General features: G+C 36.5%; 1 protein-coding gene and 1 long non-coding RNA gene across 2 annotated transcripts in view; one reads left to right on the top strand and one right to left on the bottom strand.

Moving 5' to 3' along the window:
- The window catches only part of LOC136866278 (oxysterol-binding protein-related protein 6), a 398,272-nt gene that overhangs the window by 354,794 nt on the left and 20,601 nt on the right, over window positions 1–22,877 (top strand). The window contains exon 18 of the mRNA XM_067143100.2: window positions 18,222–18,344. Within this exon, the coding sequence (XP_066999201.2) occupies window positions 18,222–18,344 (123 nt within the window). The remainder of the gene's footprint in view (window positions 1–18,221; window positions 18,345–22,877) is intronic.
- Window positions 10,945–14,789, bottom strand: LOC137499023 (uncharacterized). The gene is made up of 3 exons (XR_011017977.1): window positions 11,805–14,789; window positions 11,320–11,523; window positions 10,945–11,102 (listed from the first exon to the last, which is right to left on the bottom strand). It is a non-coding gene; the product is annotated as an uncharacterized lncRNA (long non-coding RNA).

The following is a 22,877-nucleotide window of genomic DNA, read 5'->3' as shown; positions in this document are numbered from 1 at the left end:
GACGTCCTGTTCGAGTGCCCCGTTTCACGCAGCAACATCGCGCAGTTCGCCTTCTGTTTGCCTGTACCCACGTCAACTGGCAACTTTCCCAGTGGAGACCTGTGTTGTTCACAGACGAGTCCAGATTTCCCCTGACAGCGTGATGGACGTCAACGTGTATGGAGACGCCATGGTGAGCAGTACATGCCAAATGTTGTCAAGGAAGGCGACCGATTCAGACAAGGTTCTGTGATGGTGAGGGGTGGCATCAGTATCGATGGCCGTATGGATGTTGTCGTTGTCCGTGGTAATCTTACCGCTGCGGGGTACATCAAGCAGATACTGCTACAGCATGTGTTGGTTGCTGTGTACGATGTTGGCCCTGAATTCGTACTCTTGCACGACAATGCCAGGGCTTATGTAGCGCGCATCACCGGAGCTGTCTTGCGAGAACTGGACATTCAAGAGAAGGAATGGCCAGCAGTGAATCCCGACCTTAATCCCATTGAGCGAGTACAGGGCGAGTTGGCCGTGCAGTTAGGGTCGCGCAGCTATGAGCTTGCATCCAGGAGATAGAGGGTTCAAAGCCCACTGTCAACAGCCCTGAAGATGGTTTTTCGTGGTTTCCCCATTTTCACACCAGGCAAATGCTGGGGCTGAACCTTAATTAAGGTCATGGCTGCTTTCTTCCCACTCCTAGGCGTTTTCTGTCCCATTGTCGCCATAAGACCTATCTGTGTCGGTGTGACGTAAAAGAAATAGAAAAAAAAAATTCCATCGAGCATGTGTAGGATAGGCTTGACAGAAGTGTTCATGGGCGTCCTGTTCCATCCACAGACTCTCCAAGACGTCGAACAGGCTCTCATTGAAAAATGGGACCTGATACCACAACACGACCTCTGTCGACTTATACGGAGGATGCCACGTAGGTGCCAAGCTGTGATAAATGTTCGTGGAGAACATACACCATACTGAAGTTCTCCAACTGTGATAAAAATCCACCCTGAAGAACTGTTATCACTTGGTTTTCGCCCCTGTTTGGACATTTCCGTTTGTGTTTTCAAAATGAACGTGAATCCATCAATGTTCTTTTGTATACTTCAACGGTAAAGAATAAAGGTATAGTTGGTAATATACCTGGGAGTGAGGTAATGTTTTGTGGAGCATGGCATACATTCAAAAACATGTTGCCTAATTTTTTTGAACTGTGTATATACCCCGACTGAAAGGCTATTAATAATAATAATAATAATAATAATAATGTTATTGGCTTTACATCCCACTAACTACTTTTATGGTTTTCGGAGGCGCTGAGGTGCCGGAATTTTGTCCCATTGGAGTTATTTTATGTGCCAGTAAATCTACCGACACGAGGCTGTTGTATTTGAGCACCTTCAAATACCACCGGACTGAGCCAGGATCGAACCTGCCAAGTTGGGGTCAGAAGGCCAGCATCTCAACCTTCTGAGCCATTCAGCCTGGCGACTGAAAGGCTACAGATCATTCTATCTATATATACTGTACTTGAAAACTCAAGTAGTTAGTAACAGGTCCACTTGAAAGCATTAGAAAACAAATGCTATGCATGCTCTTGTTGCAATGATAAGAACTTTCAGGTGGGGTGATGGTCCCCTGGATGGAGGAAATGCATCCTGTTTGAAACATTGTGTTTCATTGGATGTGAAGGGCTTTTTCTTTTTTAAACAGAATATAGACCTTGGTGTTTGATTGAATCCTTCCAATAGAAGTGAAAATTTCTAAGATGTTGAGAACTGTAGATATTAACAATGATCTGATCAACATGTTGTTGACTTAACAAAACTTGGATAATATATGTTCTTGGAACAAAGTGGATTCTTTCTTATCTTCTGATGTTCTGTCAATATGGCTCAAATTGTTCAATCGGATGAGTTTGGAAAGTAGACGAACGTCTGAAAGATTCGAAAGATATGAGATTGACAATACATATAGATTGGAAACTCACTCAGAAGTTGGCCCCGCTGGACTAGGAGCTGTTCTCAGCTTATGAATGTGTGACAGTTGTAACTCATCACGAGTAATACAAGTATTGATTAGGTTGAGCTTATTTAACATTTTATTTTGTAACTAAATTTGTGAAACTTGGTATTTAATTTCAAGATAAAAGGGGGAAGAAACTAAGCTGCAAATTATTTCTGTGGACTCCAGTGGGATGGAGTGTTTTGATGGGGCTTTGGTGTTTGCAGGATAGCAGGAAAATGGCAGTACACAAATTTGTGAACAAGCTGCAATTTGTTTTGATGAACTCAGGGGGATGGGAGAGGGATTAGAGGGGGCTTGTTTGGGTTTTCACAGCATTACAAGAAAATGGCAGCACAATAATTTGTGGAACTCTGTATTTAAGTTCAAGATAAAAGGGGAAAGAAACTATGCTAAAATTATTGTGAACTTGCTGCTGCTGGACTCCGTTCTCATTTGAAATCTGACGAAGATTCACTGCCAACAGCAGTGATGAATGGCTACATTTCATCCTGTTTAAGTCAAATTTCTACATAGTTTACCCACTTTTCAGCTACAATGCATTGAAAACCTTCATCGATGAGCCCTTCGATCTCTTTCATTTTAAAAATGCGTCCGTAGCAACTAAGAACCATGACTGCACTTTCTCTTTCCATTTCATCTGTTCTGTGATGATCATATTTCCATCGCATACCGGTTACGAGGGCCATCAAGTCTGTGTTTAGCATGTTTATTACACCACATTCTCAGAGCCCTGACTGCAGGTTTTCTTTCTCCCACGCCTTCATAGGCAAAGCTTCTTTCTTGCAGCTATTATATGAGACACTGTCAGTAACGATGGCAAAGTTCGGCGACATGTTCAGTAGCAGACATTCTTTAAAATATTTCTCATAACAATCAACTTCAATCTGTTATAAGTGTCGGTTGTATACTTCTTGCACTGAAGCACGTACTTCGCCCCTCGTATAAACCCATGATTGTTACCAGCATGAACCAACGCAAACCGCAGGCCATGACCTGTAGGTGATTTAAGACTGCACGAGAGTAACAGAAAAGCATCCCATGGAGTTGAAATGGTAACCTAATACATAACCTAAAATGTTGGGATTCCACAGCAGTTGTAGAAGTGCAATGCAGAAACAGAATCTTCAAACTACGTGCAGCTTGACACAGGATGGAGTTCACATGAAAATTATCGGAGAAGCAAAAAGTGTTTTTGAGTACAGCCAGAGAAACAAAACTCAATCTTTTCTTTTTCAGCAGTACAAATATGGCCTAGACCACCATAGTCCAATTGGTATTCGAATGTGCTCAAATACGTCAACCTTGCGTCGGTAGATTTACTAGCACGTAAAAGAACTCCTGCACGACTAAATTCCGGCATCTTGATGTCGCCAAAAACCATAAAAGTGGTTAGTGGGACGTAAAGCAAATAATATTATTATTCCTATTTAAATTAGACATTAGTGCTTATGGGTGCAAACAGAAAGTTAGGGAACTCATTGTTAGTAGCCTTAACCCACTGTCACACAGAGCATCGAACGATCAAGAGCAAACAAACTGCCATCGAGCACTAACGACTAAATTCATTTACCTTGTCACACTGGTCATCGATCGAGAGAGATCGACTGCGCGGAAACAGCTGATACTCCCGCCCAGTACCGTACAGGCTATAGGACGTATTCATATTAACGAGCGGAAAAGAATGTGTTGTGAACGCGATAATTCGTGTGAAGATATTATTCTAACGTATGAATATATTAGGAGAAAGGAAAAAACCAGACAATTGCAGTGGACAAGGCAAAGAGCCATGGAGAATTCCACCAACGTGTGCCTTCATTGTGGAATGACGAAGAAAAATTCAGGAACTAGTACCGAATGCCCATGAATAATTATAAGGAATTAGTGGGAAAAAATGAAGTCACTAATAAACATCAGGCAAACAAATTACAGGAAAAGTATAAGTTTTGAGGAAAGGCTGACAGTATCGTTAAATTAAATATTCACAACGATTTTCTAAGATTTAAAGTCAGAAGCCATGTTCACCTCCGAAACAACTATGTCCGTGACAAAATATATCAAATAAAAGATTAGTGGCAGGTACATTTCTTTGCATTCTACAGGTTGCTAATAAAGTATTGATAAAAAAAAGGACTGAAAGCAGTGGAGGCATTTATGTACATCAATTGGAATTCATAATTTGAAGGTGCTACAATTAACAGTGGAAATATATTTATTTAGGCCTACAGGTTTCTGGACATTGGGGACTCATACATGTCTGCATCTTACAGATTTAGGATTGCTCACATTACATCAGCAGATTTGTACCTGTTATATGTGATGCCATTCATAGAGCACTACAGCCAGATTTGACAGGGTGAAAATTGCAACAAAAGCCTCACAACAGTGGCTCATTGTACTTCAAATATAAGACTAATACCATTTATGCTTATTTTTTTTAATGATGCTGGTTCTTGGGACATAATTACTGTCTTTTTCAGATGATATTTTGAGGTGTTTATTAGATGGAGGTTAACAGCTTTTTAATTTTTTTTCATACCACTTGGTGAGACCCCACCTACCAGTAGAAATAGTGTGTCAAATTTCATTACAATCCTGTAAATAATTTTGAATGAAAGAAAAATGTACATATGTTCTGAATATTGTGAAAATGAGAAAAACAAGGAAAAGCAATGGAGTTCCTTACACAGTTTCTCTCCCTCATGATCCTCTGTAAATCTCTTTTTGCCTCTCTTCTTCTTTGTTATTGTGCCATGTTCAGAATAGTAGCATATTGCTTTCATGACAAGCATGTTGCTGAATTTCTGTACTGTCTTTTGTGCAAAGAATCCAGGTCCAAAACCAAACTTTGTGCAAGAATGACAATCCTGTCATAATTTATATCATTGAAGACTACAGCATCTTGAAAAGCAATTAATTTTACCAAATGGCTGTGAAGAAAGGTTGTCTATGGACATCTCTTCCAAAGTAAAAAATATAAATTCTCATTAAGGTTCTATGTATTCACATATGTGTACATTTCTTGAAGAGTTCAGGTGAGGCTAGTGCTCTGTACACTAGATTAATAACTATAGAAAAAGCTTCTGGAATATTGTTCTAATGAGTAAGTTGGCAGTGTAATAGACTGATACTTGTCACAACTACATGTAAATTACACACAAGGTCTTATTACCCTCATCACTATGCATACAGTACTGTCTCCCCAAACTTTGCACGGGCAAGCTGATCTAATTGCTAATCTAAATCTAATCTAAATCCTGCACTTCCATCCAAGTTACTGGTAAACTCCTTGGTACAGAGTTACAACTTTTTCCACAAATGTCTGGTAGGACTCTCTTACCTCAATGTTGATTTTGCCTTTCTGTATATTTTTCATATGCATCTTTACTAATGTGAACACTACCAAGCTTATCTATCTATCCTGAAATACTTCCCTTATGAATCAGTTGAAGGAAAATGAAAACTTTGCCTTCGGTTTCACCAAAAATGAAGAGCAAACACTGCAAATAATAATAGGTGCTAATAACAAGCACCTTGACTTCTATTTTTAGAAGTGAAGAGTATGCCTTTCTAACAACTAAGTACCATGGCTGTTTACAGTAGAATGTTATTTAGGGCTGTTGCTCAGGTGGTAAATGATTTCATTTTTCTATATCTTACATTGTGTGTCAAAATTATTTGTAAATACTGATTATATAAGACAGAGTAGGGTGCTTGGCTCTTGTAAGATCTCGGATTAACTTACAGGGTAATTAATCTACTCAACCTTTTATTACAAGCATGTAACTGTGATATGAATATATTTTTTATAAATATGTATATTTTCTGCCATCACATCCCCTTAATATCACACCACACAAAATGCAGATTTTTATTTTGTAGATTAAAATCTACAAAACTTTGGTAGAAACACCTGTCAAACAGTTACAAATGAATTTACCACCTTTGTTTTTCATTGTTTACATGGACCTTCAGCACAAGAAGTAAAAGAAAGGGTCTACCTCGATGCCCTCAGTACGCCTATATGTTACTAGCAAGATACCCGTGCTTCGCTACGGTAATATACTGAAATTTATAATTGAATGCTTATCGTTTTATGTACAACCCACCCATATTCGTGATCTGACTCGTTTACTGAGAGATTACGGCAACGTTCCTCCCATTTTTCAATCTTTCTTTCCAGCAATCGATTTCGTACTTCCCGGGCTAGGTCCAGGTATTCCACCCGGTCAGTTGGGTTCCTAAATCTTAGCCATGCTTTCCTATAAGCATTTTTAATGTGGATCAAATCCTTGAGGTGATACGGCGTGGTGTCCTCTTAGGTGCCTTGGCGGTACTAAACTGGCGGCCGGACTGCAATCGTAGTCATTACCCATCCAGGACCTGTTTCCAGCACGGTCCGCACATTTTGACGACGGTCCAGGATATTATTATTATTATTATTATTATTATTATTATTATTATTATTATTATTATTATTATTATTATTACTATCATTATTATTATTATTGTTGTTAGGGTGGTTGAAATTAATTGAATTTAGGTATTATTATTATTATTATTATTATTATTATTATTATTATTATTATTATTATTGATGTTCTGGACCCCACAGCAATATGCAAGACCGCTACTTGGCGGAAAAATACATCTGCTGCCATTGTCATTGCTAACAATGTGACCAGCACCATTGTTGCGCGTAGGCAAGTGTGCGGAATTTCTGGCGATACGAATGACATACCTCCGTGTATTATTGACCTTATTATAGAGGTGAACAATTTGACGGCCAATCTCATTCCTATCGTTTATTTCAAATGTGTTTAAATTTTTATTTATATGCCAGGAGAATCTACTCTAATCTTAGAACGTTCTCCGAAGGAAAATATGGCTGTTGAAAAAGAACCCAGGAAAGATTAAAAATGATCGGTTTATGATCAGAATAAGTATATCGCAAGTCTACAACCTGTTTCCTATCATTCGACAGGATCAGTGCTGGAATGAATAAAACCCCATCTAGCGGCGACAATAGGAATTGTGCCGGCTGCCGAAGCTCCCCTCTGGGGCAATGATCGATGAGTGACAAATGAAATAAAATATTGGACAGTGTTGCTGAATGATGACAGGGAAAGCCGGAGTATCCGGAGAAAAACCTGTCCCGCCTCCATGTTGTCCAGCACGAATGGCACATGGAGTGACCGGGATTTGAAACACGGAACCCAGCTGTGAGAGGCCGACTGAGCAACGGAGGCTCCTTATAAGTACATTATGAACAGTAAAATCAATTGGTCTCACCTCCTTTTACACCCCACCGCCGTTAAGTTTATTTACCCCCACCCTCCAAAAAATTAAAAGAAGGCGTGTTTCTTTATGTTTAAAGGAGATTCCAAATACCAATGTTCACATTTATTACCTTCCGTTTTGAGATATAAGTATCCCCTTAAAAATAATTCACGTTTTTAACTTCCTTCCACACTCCCCCCCCTCCCTCACAAAGTGATATTAAAGCAAAAAATACTTGTTCCTTTAATAGTAAAGGATCTTCTAAATACCAATTATCACCACTCTAAATTCTTCAGTTTTTTATTTATGTGTCCTCATGAAAGGAATTCAACTCCTTTTCACTCCCCCCCCCCCCCAAGATTGTTTCCCCCCCCAAAACGCGCTTTTCTTTGTTTTTAAAGGAGATCAAAATACCAATTTTCACGTCTGTAACAACTTTAGTTTTTATTAGATGTATGTATTCTCATACAATTAAGTCAATTAATTTTTTCTATCCTTTAACACTCCAAATCTCCTTCATTGGATTTTCCGAGAATACGTGTTTGTTTACTTTTAAAGCAGATTCCAAAAATAAAATTTCACGTGTGTAACATCTTCATTTTTGAGATATCAGTAGCCTAATTAAAAGAATTCAACACCATTTTCAGTCACTTTTACCCCCCCCACCCACCACTACCCAAGTTGTATTTCCGAAAACTAAAAATACACTTTTCTTTATTTTTAATAGGATAAAAAATGACCATTTTCACTTCTGTACATGTTAAGTTTTTTGAGATATACTGTAGAAATTCTCATTTTAAAATTTCACCCCATTTTAGTTCCCCTTAAGTGGAGTTTCCAAAGACAAATCACCTATGTTTCTTTACACTTACAGGAGATTCCAAATACCCACTATTTACGTCTGTAACATTTTACGCTTCTCAGATATTCTGTAGATATAGTCTTTCAAAAAATTCACCCCAATTTGCCACTCCTGTTTAACCGCCATTAATTGAATTTTCCAAAAGCAAAAATATACGTGTTTCTATATTTTTAAAGGAGATCCCATTTACAAATTTTCAGTTCTGTAATATCTTCAGTTTCTGGGATATATGTATCCTCATTAAAGGCATTCAACCCATTATTCACCCTTTTACACCCCTCCTATTGGGATTTAGAGAAAACAAAGACATACGTGTTCCTTTATTTTTAAGGGAGATTCTAAACACCAATTTTTACATCTGTAAACGTTTAAAGTTTTAAGATGTAGACACACTCATTTTAAAAATTCACCCCCTTTTCACCCCCCATTATTTGGATTTTCCAAAAACGAAAAAATACCTGTTTCTTTATTTTGAAAGTTGATCCCAAATACCAATTTTCAGGTCTGTAATATCTTCAGGTTCTGAAATATAAGTAGCCTCATTAAAGGCATTCAACCTATTTTTCACCTTTTCACCCTTCCTATTAGGATTTTCCGAAAACAAAAAAGTAAATGTTTCTTTATTTTTAAAGGAGATTTCTAAATACCAAATTTTACATCTATAAACTTTAAAAGTTTTGAGATATAGATACACTCATTTTAAAAATTTCAACCCCCTTTTCACCCCCCATTATTTGGATTTTCCCAAAACGAAAAAATATCTGTTTCTTTATTTTTAAAGTAGATCCCAAATACCAATTTTCAGGTCTGTAATATATTGAGTTTCTAAGATATAAGTATTCTCTTTAAAGGCATTCAACCCATTTTTCACCCCTTTTCACCCCTCCTATTGGGATTTTCCGAAAACAAAAAAAAATACGTGTTCCTTTATTTTTAATGAAGATTCTAAATACCAATTTTTACATCTCTAAACTTTAAAATTTTTGAGATATAGATGCACTCATTTTAAAAATTAACCCCCCGTTTCACCCTCGCATTAATTGGATTTTCCAAAAACAAAAAAATTGTGTTTCTTTATTTTTGAAAGCGATCAAAAGTACCAATTTTGAGGTCTGTAATATCTTCATTTTCTGAGATATATGTATTCTCTTTAAAGGTATTCAACACATTTTTCACCCCTTTTCACCCCTCCTATTGGGATTTTCCGAAAACAAAAAAATACGTGTTCCTTTATTAATGAAGATTATAAATACTAATTTTTACATCTCTAAACTTTGAAACTTTTGAGATATAGATGCACTCATTTTAACAATTCACCCCCCCTTTCACCCTCGCATTAATTGGATTTTCCAAAAACAAAAAATATGTGTTTCTTTGTTTTTCACAGCGATCAAAAGTACCAATTTTGAGGTCTGTAATATCTTCAGTTTCTGAGATATAAGTAGCGTATCCGGATTAAAGGCATTCAACCACTTTTTCACCCTTTTTCACCCCTCCTATTGGGATTGTCTGAAAACAAAAAAATATGTGTTTCCTTATTTTTAAAGAAGATTCTAAATACCAATTTTCACATCTGTAAACTTTTAAAGTTTTGAGATATAGACACACTCATTTTAAAATTTCACCCCCCTTTTCACCCCCTTAGCGACGGAATATCCCAAAATCCTCTCTTAGCGAGCACCTACATCTTAATATGAATATATCCCCAAAATTTCATTTCTTTATGTCCAGTAGTTTTGGGTCGGCGATGATGAATCAGTCAGTCAGTCAGGACAAGCTACTTTATATATATAGATTAATAAGTTATAAGTAACAGACGTGAAAGTAGTGAGAATGATTGCTGGTGCAAACAGGTATCAATGGTAGGAGAGTACCTGGAATGAGGAGATAAAGGCTATGTTACAAAGGTATAGGGTGACAGGGAGGGATTCAGTTAGGTATAACTGTAGTAAGAATGACTTGGTCTACTGAAACCGTGCAATCTAATATCTAGCAACTTTAAAAAAAGATGCAATGAATATGACATGAAAATTAATAATCAATGTAATGCACATTCGTGAGCTTTTCTAATAATAATAAAATTAGTCTTTCCAAGACTAAAGTGATTGCATTAGGGAAGACACCTAAAAGGGAACTGAATGTCAGGTTGGGAATACAAAACTGGAACAGGTAGATAATTTCAAATAGTTATTTAGGATGTGTATTCTCCCAGGATGGCGTCATAGTAAGCAACATTGAATATGGGTGCAGTAAACCTAATGCAATGAGCTTGCATATGCAATCAACAGTAATCTGTAAGAAGGCAGTTAGCTCCTGGACAAAACTACTTGTATCTCCACACTGGTCTGGTTTCAGACCACCTGTGCTGTACAAACCTAGTGCAATGAGCTTGCATTTGCGATCAACAGTATACCGTGAGAAGGAAGTCAGCTCTTGGACAAAACTATCAGTATACACCAGTCTGGTTTCAGACCACCTGTGCTGTACAACTGCTTACTACATACACACAGAGAGGACCTAGTACCAGTATTTCAAAATAGGCTACTCAGTTTTTTTTTGTTTTTTTAACCATACATGTTCTACCACATAAAATATACAAATGAAGTTGTAATAATGCTAATAATTAATAAAAATTGGAGTTAAGGTTACTTTCCCATTAGGTGCAAATACACATAACTCACTGAGGATTCCAATAAATATTGATAGATAAGTAGAAGGAAAACTGAGTTAATTTAAAAAGTAGAACATTTCTCAAGGACATAAATGTTATTAGATTGTTTCTTGATCTACAATAGTTCCTGAATTTTAACTATGAAAACCCTTTGACCCAGTTCACTCAGTCTTTCCATGTCATCATGAAGACACTAAAAATAACATTGATTATGTTTTATTTTCAGTTTTCAGTATCTTTTCTAAATATTTACTTAACACATCACTGTCACTTTCACATTTCTATTTCTTTCTTTTTTTTTTTTTTTTTTTTTTTTTTTTTGCTAGGGGCTTTACGTCGCACCGACACAGATAGGTCTTATGGCGACGATGGGATAGGAAAGGCCTAGGAGTTGGAAGGAAGCGGCCGTGGCCTTAATTAAGGTACAGCCCCAGCATTTGCCTGGTGTGAAAATGGGAAACCACGGAAAACCATTTTCAGGGCTGCCGATAGTGGGATTCGAACCTACTTTTTTTTTTTTAACTGCTGGCAGAGCTGTTGGTAGAAGCAGAACTCACTGGACTGGAAGTTGATGTCCCTTCAGTAATTACTGAACTGCAGGATTTAAACCCATCCAACACAAATTATTTCTGCCTCCTCCTTCTCCATTTCAGCTTGGTGAGAAGGCTCTCCTGCTCCAGGTGCCACTTCTATAGGTGTGTTTGTTATAGAACTGAAAAAAAAAAAAAAAAAAAAAAAAATGAACAATATATTAATGCAATTCTTCTACATTGGAGCTACATTTTAGTCTGCACACACGCCTTCTGTTTAAGAAATTATTAGTTTCAATAATTATTATAGTAAGATGATTGTTAGGTTAGATTATATTATATTACTTTCAGTTATATCTGATACATTAATGAACAGATGGGTAGAACTTATGGCCTAGAGACTGAATTTTCCCTCACTCTTTCACAACTAGAACAGTAGTGTAGTACTGTAGTGTAGGCCTACTTTTAAAAATAAATATTACAGAATTCCACCTTCTTCCAGCAATGAGGGTTCCAGAAAGTTGAAGGCAGTGAAGTAGTCCCATTTCTTGTTTTCTGTACAGCAGAACCTGGGAGGGGAGGGGGGATGCTACCTCTCCAAGTACGATACCCTGCCCTCAGAATTTGGCATAATTTGGCACAACTTTTTTCCTGAAACAATGAATTAGAATATTGTGATAAAGAAAATATACTTGTAGTACTTATGGCATACAATTATTTGTCATAAAAATGAACAATGCTGTTCATTTCATTAGGTAGGCCTACGAGATGGAGGTTAGGAAAGCACTGCTATGTTTTCCAAACATTTCTTCAATTAAGTCATATGAATGAATTACTGCTTCTAGTGTAACTTTCTTTACCTATCTATTCCATATAATATATTTTATTAATAATTAATATAAGATATAACAACACATAATCATAATAAATCTAATAATTACTTACCAGTTTTCGTTCCAATTCTCAACGCTATAAAATGCCATACAAAATGTATGGTCTCTCTATTATTATATCCAGGGAGTCTAGGATTATACAACACTTTGTTTTCATACACTAGGCAAATTAATGTTTCGATTTCATCAACAGAACACAGTGTTACGTCCGCCATTATCAAACGACTGCGACTGGTGCCACTGCCCTCTGTAGGTTTGTTTTCTTAGTCGGTTGATCGCAGTCGTTCGATCGATCCAGTGTGACAGCTCCCTTAGAGATGTAAAGTAACCTCTCGGCCAGTGGGCAGACTAAGTAAACACTTACTAAGACCTTATACACCTTATATAACAAAAATAAAAAATGAATGAATTACATTGTCATGAAAAAAAGAAAAAAAAGGCCATGGGAGTTGTTTGCAGATTAAGCTTGAGAGAAAAGGATACCAACTCCCTGATGAACTCAAAAACAATAGCTGCTGTAGAAATGACAAAATAGTTCGCTATCAATCACAATGTTCTTGATGTGTTATTTAGTTTAAAGTGTGGATATGTTATTCAGACTTCATCAATGGTTTAAATTATATCAGTATTTACACAGAAAAGACTACCAACTCCCAGATCAACTCAAAAACAATAGCTGCTGTAGAAACGACAAAATAGTTCGCCATCAACCACAACATATTTTATGTGTTATTTAGTTTAAAATGTAGATATGTTATTCAGACTTCATCAACGGTTTAAATGAAGACTATAAATTGTGTCATATCAGTGTTTATATCATTATTGGTTATATGTATTCTTATATCTTCCAATTGGAGCGTGGCTGAAGATGACCCAATATATGTGGGGTCGAAACTAGTCCCAGTTTTATAAGACAATATACAAACTAAGAGTATTGAATAGGTGGACCCTTCCTATCCTTTGATAGTGATCAATTGTCAATACGCTAGGCTGAGTGGCTCAGACGGTTAAAGCACTGGCCTTTAGACCCCAACTTGGCAGGTTCGATCCTGGCTCAGTCCGGTGGTATTTGAAGGTGCTCAAATACGTCAGCCTCGTGTCGGTAGATTTACTGGCATGTAAAAGAACTCCTGCGGGACTAAATTCCAGCACCTTGGCATCTCCGAAAAACGTAAAAGAGTAGTGAGTGGAAGTAAAACAAGTAACATTATTATTAAATTGTCAATACGGACCATAATGAAATTCATAACTTATGATTTGAAAGCCAACCATTCAAGAAAAGAGGTTTATTTATATTCAGGCCTAAACACTAAGATCGCAAAAATTGGAAAAGATATTAACTTTCTCAAACAATGCATAACCAGTAACCTAACTCCTAAATTTCTGAAATTTACACTTTAAAAAACACAGATCTACGGACCAGATAAATAAAACTCAACTTAAAACCAATAAAATATGGATCAATAATGAAATAAAATTTCTATAAAAAAAGAAAACATACCTTAATGAAAAGCTATATCAGACTCACTTAGAAGTAGCTAACATCCTTTTCAAACCCCAATGGGATTTCTTTCAAACAATGGTCAACCAAAAACTAGAAACTATTCTGAAACATAAACAACAGGTTTTAGATAATAAATTACATAAAACTATAAAATGCAGCCCAGAGTCGGAAACGTTGTGTCAAAGTACAACATTCGGACACCAACACCATACATAATTTCCACCCACCTATAATTAACTTAACCGATGTAACACTAAATGAAGAAGAATCCAAAATGTTGATTAAGAACCCAAACCACAACTGGCCAAATGCGTCCTATCTTAACGACATCATTACAACAATAACAGAATCAGAATTAGCAATTACCAAACTTCTTAGCGATCAACAAGATGAGGTTAGGTTCGAAGTTAGGAAGAAACTAAATATTATTATTAAAGTACATAATACCAATTCTCAAAATAATCAGGCCAACACCATTCAGTTAGTTTCAAAACTTAAAGAGAAAATTAAAGAAAACAACTTAATTGTAACGAAACCCGACAAAGGCAATGTAACCGTTATCATGAATAGAGAGGAATACATCAATAAAACTAACACTTTTTTTTCTGATGAAATTTTCACCATTATCAAACAGGATCCTACAACTAGAATTCAAAAAAACTTGAAACAATTGCTTAAAATCTGACTTTCCTCTTAAATGACAAAGAAGCCACAGAACTAATCAATATGAACCCAGGACTCCCCAAAGCTAGAGCACAACCCAAGATCCACAAACCTGACGTCCCCATGAGACCTATCATTAATTATAGACCAAGCCCTTCATATAAAACCTCACAGTATATACAACAGATTATAAGGAAAAATTACAAGTTTCTAGCCAACAAATCCTTTAAGAACACAATAGAATTAGTTGAAAATCTTAAAATTTTGAAGTTCGACCTAACCATACAATCCACTCTTTTGATATTAAAAACATGTATCCAAGTATCCCTATAAAAGAAACCATGGATATAATAGACAACCATTTAAGAAAGGATAGTAAATTATCCATACAAGAGATTGAGGAATTTATGTCCATTTTGGAAATGGTCCTAAATAACAACTACTTCAGTTTTAATAATGTCATTTACCAACATAATGGTTTGGCCATGGGATCACCAGTTTCAGGGATATTGGCAGAAATTTATTTAGATAATTTAGAATACACAAAGATCTTAAACAAAACCGTATTTAATAATATCTGCTACTGGGCTGGCTATGTGGACGATGTCCTGGCTATATTAAATCAAGACCTTGGAAATGTGGCCAATACCCTATCCAGTTTAAACGCCTTAGACCCGCGTATTAATTTTACACTGGAATCTCAATCCCAACAGAATCTAAATTGTTTAGATTTAAATATTACTAGACATCCCAACCGACTATCTTATCGTATCTTTAGAAAACCAACTCAAACAGTTAGTACAATCCAAAAAGATACTCACCATCCCCCTATCTAAAAGGGACCTTCAAAATGAACTAAATGTTATACGATCAATAGCTAAATCAAACGGTTATAATGCACAATTTATCAACAAAATCTTCAATACAACTAAAAGACCTCAAATTTCCACTTTAAACAGAGAATTAGTAGACAAAAAAACATATTCGTCCTTCACGTTCAATAATATAAACATATACCAAATTACTAATATTTTCAAGAAGCATAATCAACAAATAGCTTTTAAAACAAATAACAACAATTTAACCAATTTCTTTAACACATGTACTGTCAATCAAACTAATAAGTTTTCTCAATCAGGTGTCTACAAACTGCAATGTAATAGCTGTGCAAGTACGCATATTGGGCACACAGGCTGTAATTTTTCAATAAGATACATGGAACATGTCAATGCTTCAAGATACAATCGTTTCTCTGCCATGGCACAACACATGACAGACTCAAAACATAAATTTACATCAATCGACCAAGATCTAAGCATTTTAAAAGTAGATAAGAAGGGCACCATGCTCAACATATTGGAGAATTGTTACATACATTTAGAAAAATACTTTAAACCTAACTATAATGAAATTAATGAAAAATCTAATATTCTATTTCATATCCTCATTCCTATATACAGGAAGTTTAAACGGAAAAAAAGACACATTGAGTCCACCAATCAGTTCAAATCTACCTACTCGCCCCCCACCCGCCCCTCCTCACACATCCCTCCTCCAATCCCTGCCATCATAAGCTATACTCCTGCTCCCTCTCAACAATCAGTCTGGTGTTGGTATCTGTACCAAGTGCATGTAACTTACGAACAACATAGGGGTGAGTCTCATATAGCTATAGGCCTACATACTTATCTTCATCTTGCTTCCGTTATATTCTCAATTATTTACTTCAAATTATTTTCTTTTGAGACATTCACCTCCAAATAAATTAAACAATAGATCACTACATTGATAATAAGGAAAAACCTATTCAAAGTACGAATGTTCCCTTTTAAGCTATTTAAGTCTTGACCCATATTACTATTGAACAAACATAAATATCAATCAAGTTGCTCGTCTAGACAGAAAAGGATACCAACTCCCAGATCAACTCAAAAACAATAGCTGCTGTAGAAACGACAAAATAGTTCGCCATCAACCACAACATATTTTATGTGTTATTTAGTTTAAAATGTAGATATGTTATTCAGACTTCATCAATGGTTTAAATTAAGACTATAAATTGTGTCATATTAGTGTTTATATCGTTAATGGTTGTATGTATTCTTATGTCTACCAATTGGAGCGTGGCTGAAGATGACCCAATATATATGGGGTCGAAACTAGTCCCAGTTTTATAAGACAATATACAAACTAAGAGTATTGAATAGGTGGACCCTTCCTACCCTTTGATAGTTAACACCATATAGGCGACCTGCGTGTCTGTGAGGATGGGGCCCTACTTATGATGAATTTGAACGATTAAAACAATATAAACACCCAGCCCCCGAGCTGTTGGAATTAACCAATGGAGGTTATAATCCGTGACCCAGCTGGGAATCAAACCTAGGACTTCCTGGGCCAGAGGCCAACATGCTAATCATGTAGCCATTGAGTTGGACAACAATACTAGATTATATTAAAAGTACTTGCCTCATCAACAAAATGCGAGTAGTCTTCAGAATGATTACTTTCAAGAAAACACATTAGAATACAAAACTATTCATAGAACAACTGGAAATCCTAATACATCAAAAAATAAATTTAGAAAAAATAATTACATTGAAAGGAACCAAAGCTTACCCCATTATTCCCATGAACTGGTTACCTAACTCCTTAGGGAGTAAACTCCCTTGGAGCACATCCAGCTCCTTATCAAGCGATCAAGTGAATGACACTAAGCCAAGGCAGGCTTCCCATAGGAAGTTAGTAAACAGGACATCAGTCATCCGATTTTGTCTTAGGGCTAATAGCATGTAAGGATTTCCAATCGATCGTTCCCACATAACCCATAAGCAATTAGATTACCATGGTAATTTCCAGTTCAAGCATCCAAATTAAAAATAACTACATCGAACCATCACCGGAAGTCTTGATGAAACAAAATTTGCATGTGTAGAATACCAAGTGTCCCATTAGTTATGATTCAAGCTTGTTCAATATGGTACACATACCATGCCTTCATAAAACAGCAGTTTATCATCTATAAAATCAGTGATCAGTCAAAAAATTGGGATCATACATCAATAGACAAAAAGCTTTCATCTAAAAGATCGGTTTACAGGCCGACTGTCATTAAAAGTGGCCTTACATTTTAAATATATAGACGATGTATGATGAGTTGATAATAATAAAAAAAATTATCAAGTAAGATAAATTTGTCAAGAAAGTCCTTCATTTTTAAGTAACAACATTGTTGTAATTGAATAACTTGTAGCATTTAATTTGTTGAACTTTTTAAAAATTATTAACTTTTAATTCTGTTAATTTATTTTTATGAGTCTCAAGTATGAAGACAGTACATGGTTTAATACACTTTTTGTGTGACTTGTTTGAAACAATTTTACTTCTTTAATTTTCCCTTTAACAAATTTGGTCTACTGGTTGTCCAGCTCCATGGCTAAATGGTTAGCATACTGGCCTTTCGCCCCAGGGGTCCCGGATTTGATTCCCAGTTGGTTTGGGGATTTTAACTTTCATTAAAGGTACCGGTAGTTGATTCCTATGGGGCTCAGGGGCAGGGTCTTTTTGTCTTCAGCGTTAGATTTCATATTAAGTAGGGCCCCATCCTCACAGACGCACAGTTCGAAAGACCTGCATCAGACCTCTCTGGAGATCACATGCCATTGTTATTATAGTCTACTGGTTGGGACCTAATGGATGCCATTTATCATTTATGCTTTTTGCCTGCACTAGAAACTTGGCTGGTGTGTAATTTGCTGTCTAGAATTTTTGGTAATCCTATTGTATGTAAATATTGATAAATGGTTGTTCATAATTTAAGGTTACTGGAGGAAGGAAACTTGGCAGCTGCAGAGGTTGTGAAATTACAGTTGGAACAGTCCCAACGAGATCGACGTAAGCGTAAGGAGCAAGAAGGAGTGCTGCATGTGCCAAAATGGTTCAGGTAAGGAAATGCTATGTAGAAAGGAAACAATTCTTCTAAACTGGATTTTAAGTTTAGTCCTTGATCTCCTTGATGATAGCTGTGTGGTTAGAGGAAGATTACTCTACATACATCAGGGAAACGTCGAGCTCCATGGATAAATGGTTAGCATGCTGGCCTTTGGTCCAGAAGGTCCCGGGTTCAATTCCCGGCCAGTTCTGGGACTTTAACCTAGATTGGTTCGTTCTGATGACTTGGGGGCTGGGTGTGTGTGTGCCGTCTTCTTCATTAGAATTCATCATTGTTTGGGCCGCATCCTCATAGACGTGCAGGTCGCCTGTGCGGCTTCATCTCGAAAGACCTGCACCAGGCCTCTTCGGAGGCCACGTGCCATTATCAAGGAAAGAAAGAATATTTCACTGCTAGGAAGTTTTAGTCTGTCAATAAATGACTTAGGACTGGTTTTGTTTGTTTGTTTGTTTGTTTGTTTGTTTGTTTGTTTGTTTGAAAGAAGCTGAATCCATTATTAATGAACTCTGGCACTCAGAAGAAAGGATAAAGTATATGTAAATTGATTCCATTAAGTAGGCTATGATGATGTAGGTAGGTGTTTGTAAAATCCCTTGATGAGGAATCTTGCCATTATTATTTGTCTCTATTTTGATTACATCTAATCTGTGGAGCCAAACTCAGTATTTATTTATTTTTATTTTATTTATTAATGCCTTTTTTTTCAGTGGCTAAGTTAGGGGTCGACGCCCTCTCTTCCACTTAACCACATACTAATCAAAATCTTAAATAAAATACTGAGATATTCAAAATAGTTAAAACTACAAAAATTAGAGAATAAATTTAAATACATTACTAAGTTAATACTAAAACTAATTAATATTAAAAACTCTTAATAATGACTAATCCTCAGGCACGCACACATTCATACTTCAACCATTCAGTCAGCTGTCCTCAGCAGGTAGTCTTGGCAGGTGACCTTAAATCTTTGTAAAGAGCTAGTTTCTCTGACCTGAGCTGGCAGGGAATTCCATAATCTGGCACCGGTCACTACAAACGATCTATTAATTTTATTTGTGCGGTGCACTGGAATAGAAAGAGAGGATCTGGAACATGTATTTAAGTTGTGAAATGATGATAAAAAGGTGTATTTAGAAGAAATATACAGTGACTGACTTTCAGCTAGTACTCTAAACACCATCGTTAAAGTGTGTAGTTGCCAACGTTTATCAGGCTTCAGCCATGCTCGAGAGCCTTATAGTATGGGGTGATATGAACATCGTACCTGATATTATAAATAAATCGCAGGCAGGAATTCAGTGCTCATTGAAGTTTAAATGTTTCTTCTCTCATCATATCAACTAGAACAACATCTCAGTAATCAAGAATAGGGAGAACCAGTGTCTGTATTAGTTTGGCCTTAAGCTCAAATGGAAATACATCCTTTTGCCATTTAAGAGGGTGAAGCACTCCAAAAATCTTTTTACAGATTTCTTTCGTGTGATCAGACCAATGAAGTTTTTCATTCATAATTACGCCCAGATTTTGAACTGTTTTACTGTAGGGAATAATGTTACCATTCAGTAGGATAGGCGGGATTGCAACATTGTTTGAGCAGTTCAGTAATTTTCGTGATCCAATTATGATTGCCTGAAATTTTGTGGAGTTGAGTATAAGAGAATTTTGTTGTGCATATATACTGAGTCGTCGTAGGTCATTGTTAATATCTTGTATTGTTTCATCTAAGTCTGAAGTCTTGCAGTGTCGATAAATTTAGGCACTTTGAAGGAATACGATAAATATATGAGGTCGTGGGTCGAAATGGATGGTACAGGGATTTGCCCATGGGTTATTACTTTACCTGGGTTGTTCGTTATAATGAGATCTATGAGTGTGTGTGATGAACGGTTTGTTGTATACACGTGGTTCGTGCGTTGTAGTGGGAGAATAGTCATGTTACAAGTAGTAAATAAATCTACTAATCTATTACTATCATGAGTCATATTAAGTAGGTTACAGTTAAAGTCACCCATAATGATTATGTGTTCATAAATGGCCTGGAAGTCTAGTAAATATGTTTCGAATTCGGTCATATCAGTTACACCAGGCGGTTTGTATATGACAGAAATCATCACCTTTCGTCTGATGATATTTACTTCAACGAACATGAATTACGGCCGTGTCCGTACACCGTGGGAAGATGTTCATATCACTTGGCTCTTTAGATCATTTCTACAGTAAATCGCTGCCCCGTCTCCACGCCTTCCATCTGACCAATCGAAACATATTAGATCATATCAATTGATATCAACCCTGGAGGAAGGAATGCTACGAGTCAGCCAGGTTTCAGAGATGCAAAGAGAATGTAAATTATTTTCCATTAGTATTGCTTGAATTTCGTTGTAATGCGCCGAAAGAGAAAGAGCATTTACATGACAACACTGTAGGCTGTAGGAAGAGGACGACAATGCTTGTTTCAATAGAGTACCTGTTTTGGAGTTGAATTATAGTATGCATTATGTTTTATTCTCTAAAAATTGGAAATTTATTGGAATAAAGGTGTGGAAAATAGTAGTTTACTTTTCTTATATAACTTATTATATAACTCAAAAATAGAAAACTAGAAGAAGCATATTGATTCAGTCATAAGTTTCTTCTCATCTGACTTCATAGTCCTGGTGATGATAGATTTCTGTACTATATACACTGCATTCCTCTTGTTTCTATGATACTTTAGAATAATACTGCCTTGAGGAATTCCCCTCTTAATTATTAGGTCAGATAAAGCTTCACCTACTCTAATTCTCCGAGATCTATTTTCTAGAAATATAGCCACCCATTCAGTCACTCCTTTGTCTAGCCCAATTGAACTAATTTTTGCCAGTAGTCTCCCAGGATCTACCCTGTCAAATGCCTTAGATAGGTCAATCGCAATACAGCCATTTGACCTCCTGAATCCAAGATATCTGCCGTATCTTGCTGGAATCCTACAAGTTGAGCTTCAGTGGAATAACCTTTCCTAGACCCAAACTGCCTTCTGTGAACCAGTTATTAATTTTGGATACATGTCTAATGTAATCAGAAAGAATGCTTTCCCTAAGCTTACATGCAATGCGTGTCAAACTGACTGGCCAGTAATTATCAGTTTTATGTCTAACACCCTTTCCTTTATACACAGGGGCTGCTATTGAACACTCTGTTCATTAGGTATAGCTCCTTCATGCAAACAATAATCAAATAAGTACTTCTGATATGGTACTATATCCCAACTCATTGTTTTGAGTATCTCTCCCGAAATCTTATCAGTTCCAGTTGCTTTTCTAGTTTTCAACTTTTGTATCTTATTGTAAATGTCGTTATCATAGATAAATTTTAATACATCTTTAGTATTAGTCACCTCTTCTATCTGGATATTATCCTTGTAACCAACAATCATTACATACTGCTGACTGAATACTTCTGCCTTATGAAGATCCTCGCATACACATTCCCCTTGTTCATTAATGATTCCTGGAATGTCCTTCTTGGAAACCTGTTTCTGCCTTAAAGTACCTATACATACTCTTCCATTTTTCATTAAAGTTTGTATGACTGCCAAGTATGCTTGCCATCATGTTATCTGTAGCTGATTTCTTTGCTAGATTCAATTTCCTAGTAGGTTCCTTCAATTTCTTCTTACTTTCACAGCCATTTCTAACTCTATTTCTTTCCAACCTGCACCTCCCTCTTAGTCTCTCTACTTCTCTGTCGTAACATAGTGGGTCTTTACCATTCCTTACCACCTTTAACTCATTGGCATACTTTGACGCCTGCCAGGCAGCCGCGCGTGAAGTGACCATTCATACACAGACGCCTGGAAGGCACTCTACTGAGAGGTAAGCTTTCTGCAACTAGTTCAAGCCTTCTGTCCATAGATGGCACGAGATGCAGTATACCATCTGTAAGTTGAGAATCTGCTCTCTCTCTCTCTCGAAGTTGGAATGAACGTCATAGATTGCAGCACGCAGCAGGCAATTGCTCTCCAAGTAGGGTGATTACCTGCTTGATAATCAGCAGAAATGGCTGGCCATAGTAAACATTGTATTACAAGGAATAATATCGAACGTATATTATGGGATAGTCAGAGTGAATTAGGCAGTGACGTAGTTTTAGAAAATTAAACAATTTTATTTACTAGCAGTGAAAATTATAGCAGCATAACAAAAAATTTCACGTGAGAGTGATGACACGTTTGAAAGTGATGATGATAATAATGAAGTCCATCCTGCCTACGAAAAAGACAAAGGAAGATGGCTGGGAATGGAATAAAACAGGTGATAAATGATCCAAATATGATTTTATATGAAATTCTGGAATAAAACTCATCATAAACATAACCCTACCTCCAGATCCCTCATCTCTACACATTTCTCAACATGTGATTCACAACTCTTTATGGGGTGAGATAGCTACTGAAAGAAATAGTTTTGCTGATCAGTTATTCACAAAAAAATTCCCAACTCACCATGTATGAGTTCACTTAGAACATTTCACAAGGCTTATAAC

This window comes from Anabrus simplex, chromosome 3 (assembly GCF_040414725.1).
Source record: "Anabrus simplex isolate iqAnaSimp1 chromosome 3, ASM4041472v1, whole genome shotgun sequence".
Taxonomy (NCBI): domain Eukaryota; kingdom Metazoa; phylum Arthropoda; class Insecta; order Orthoptera; family Tettigoniidae; genus Anabrus; species Anabrus simplex.
This window is presented reverse-complemented; position numbering and strand designations above follow the sequence as displayed.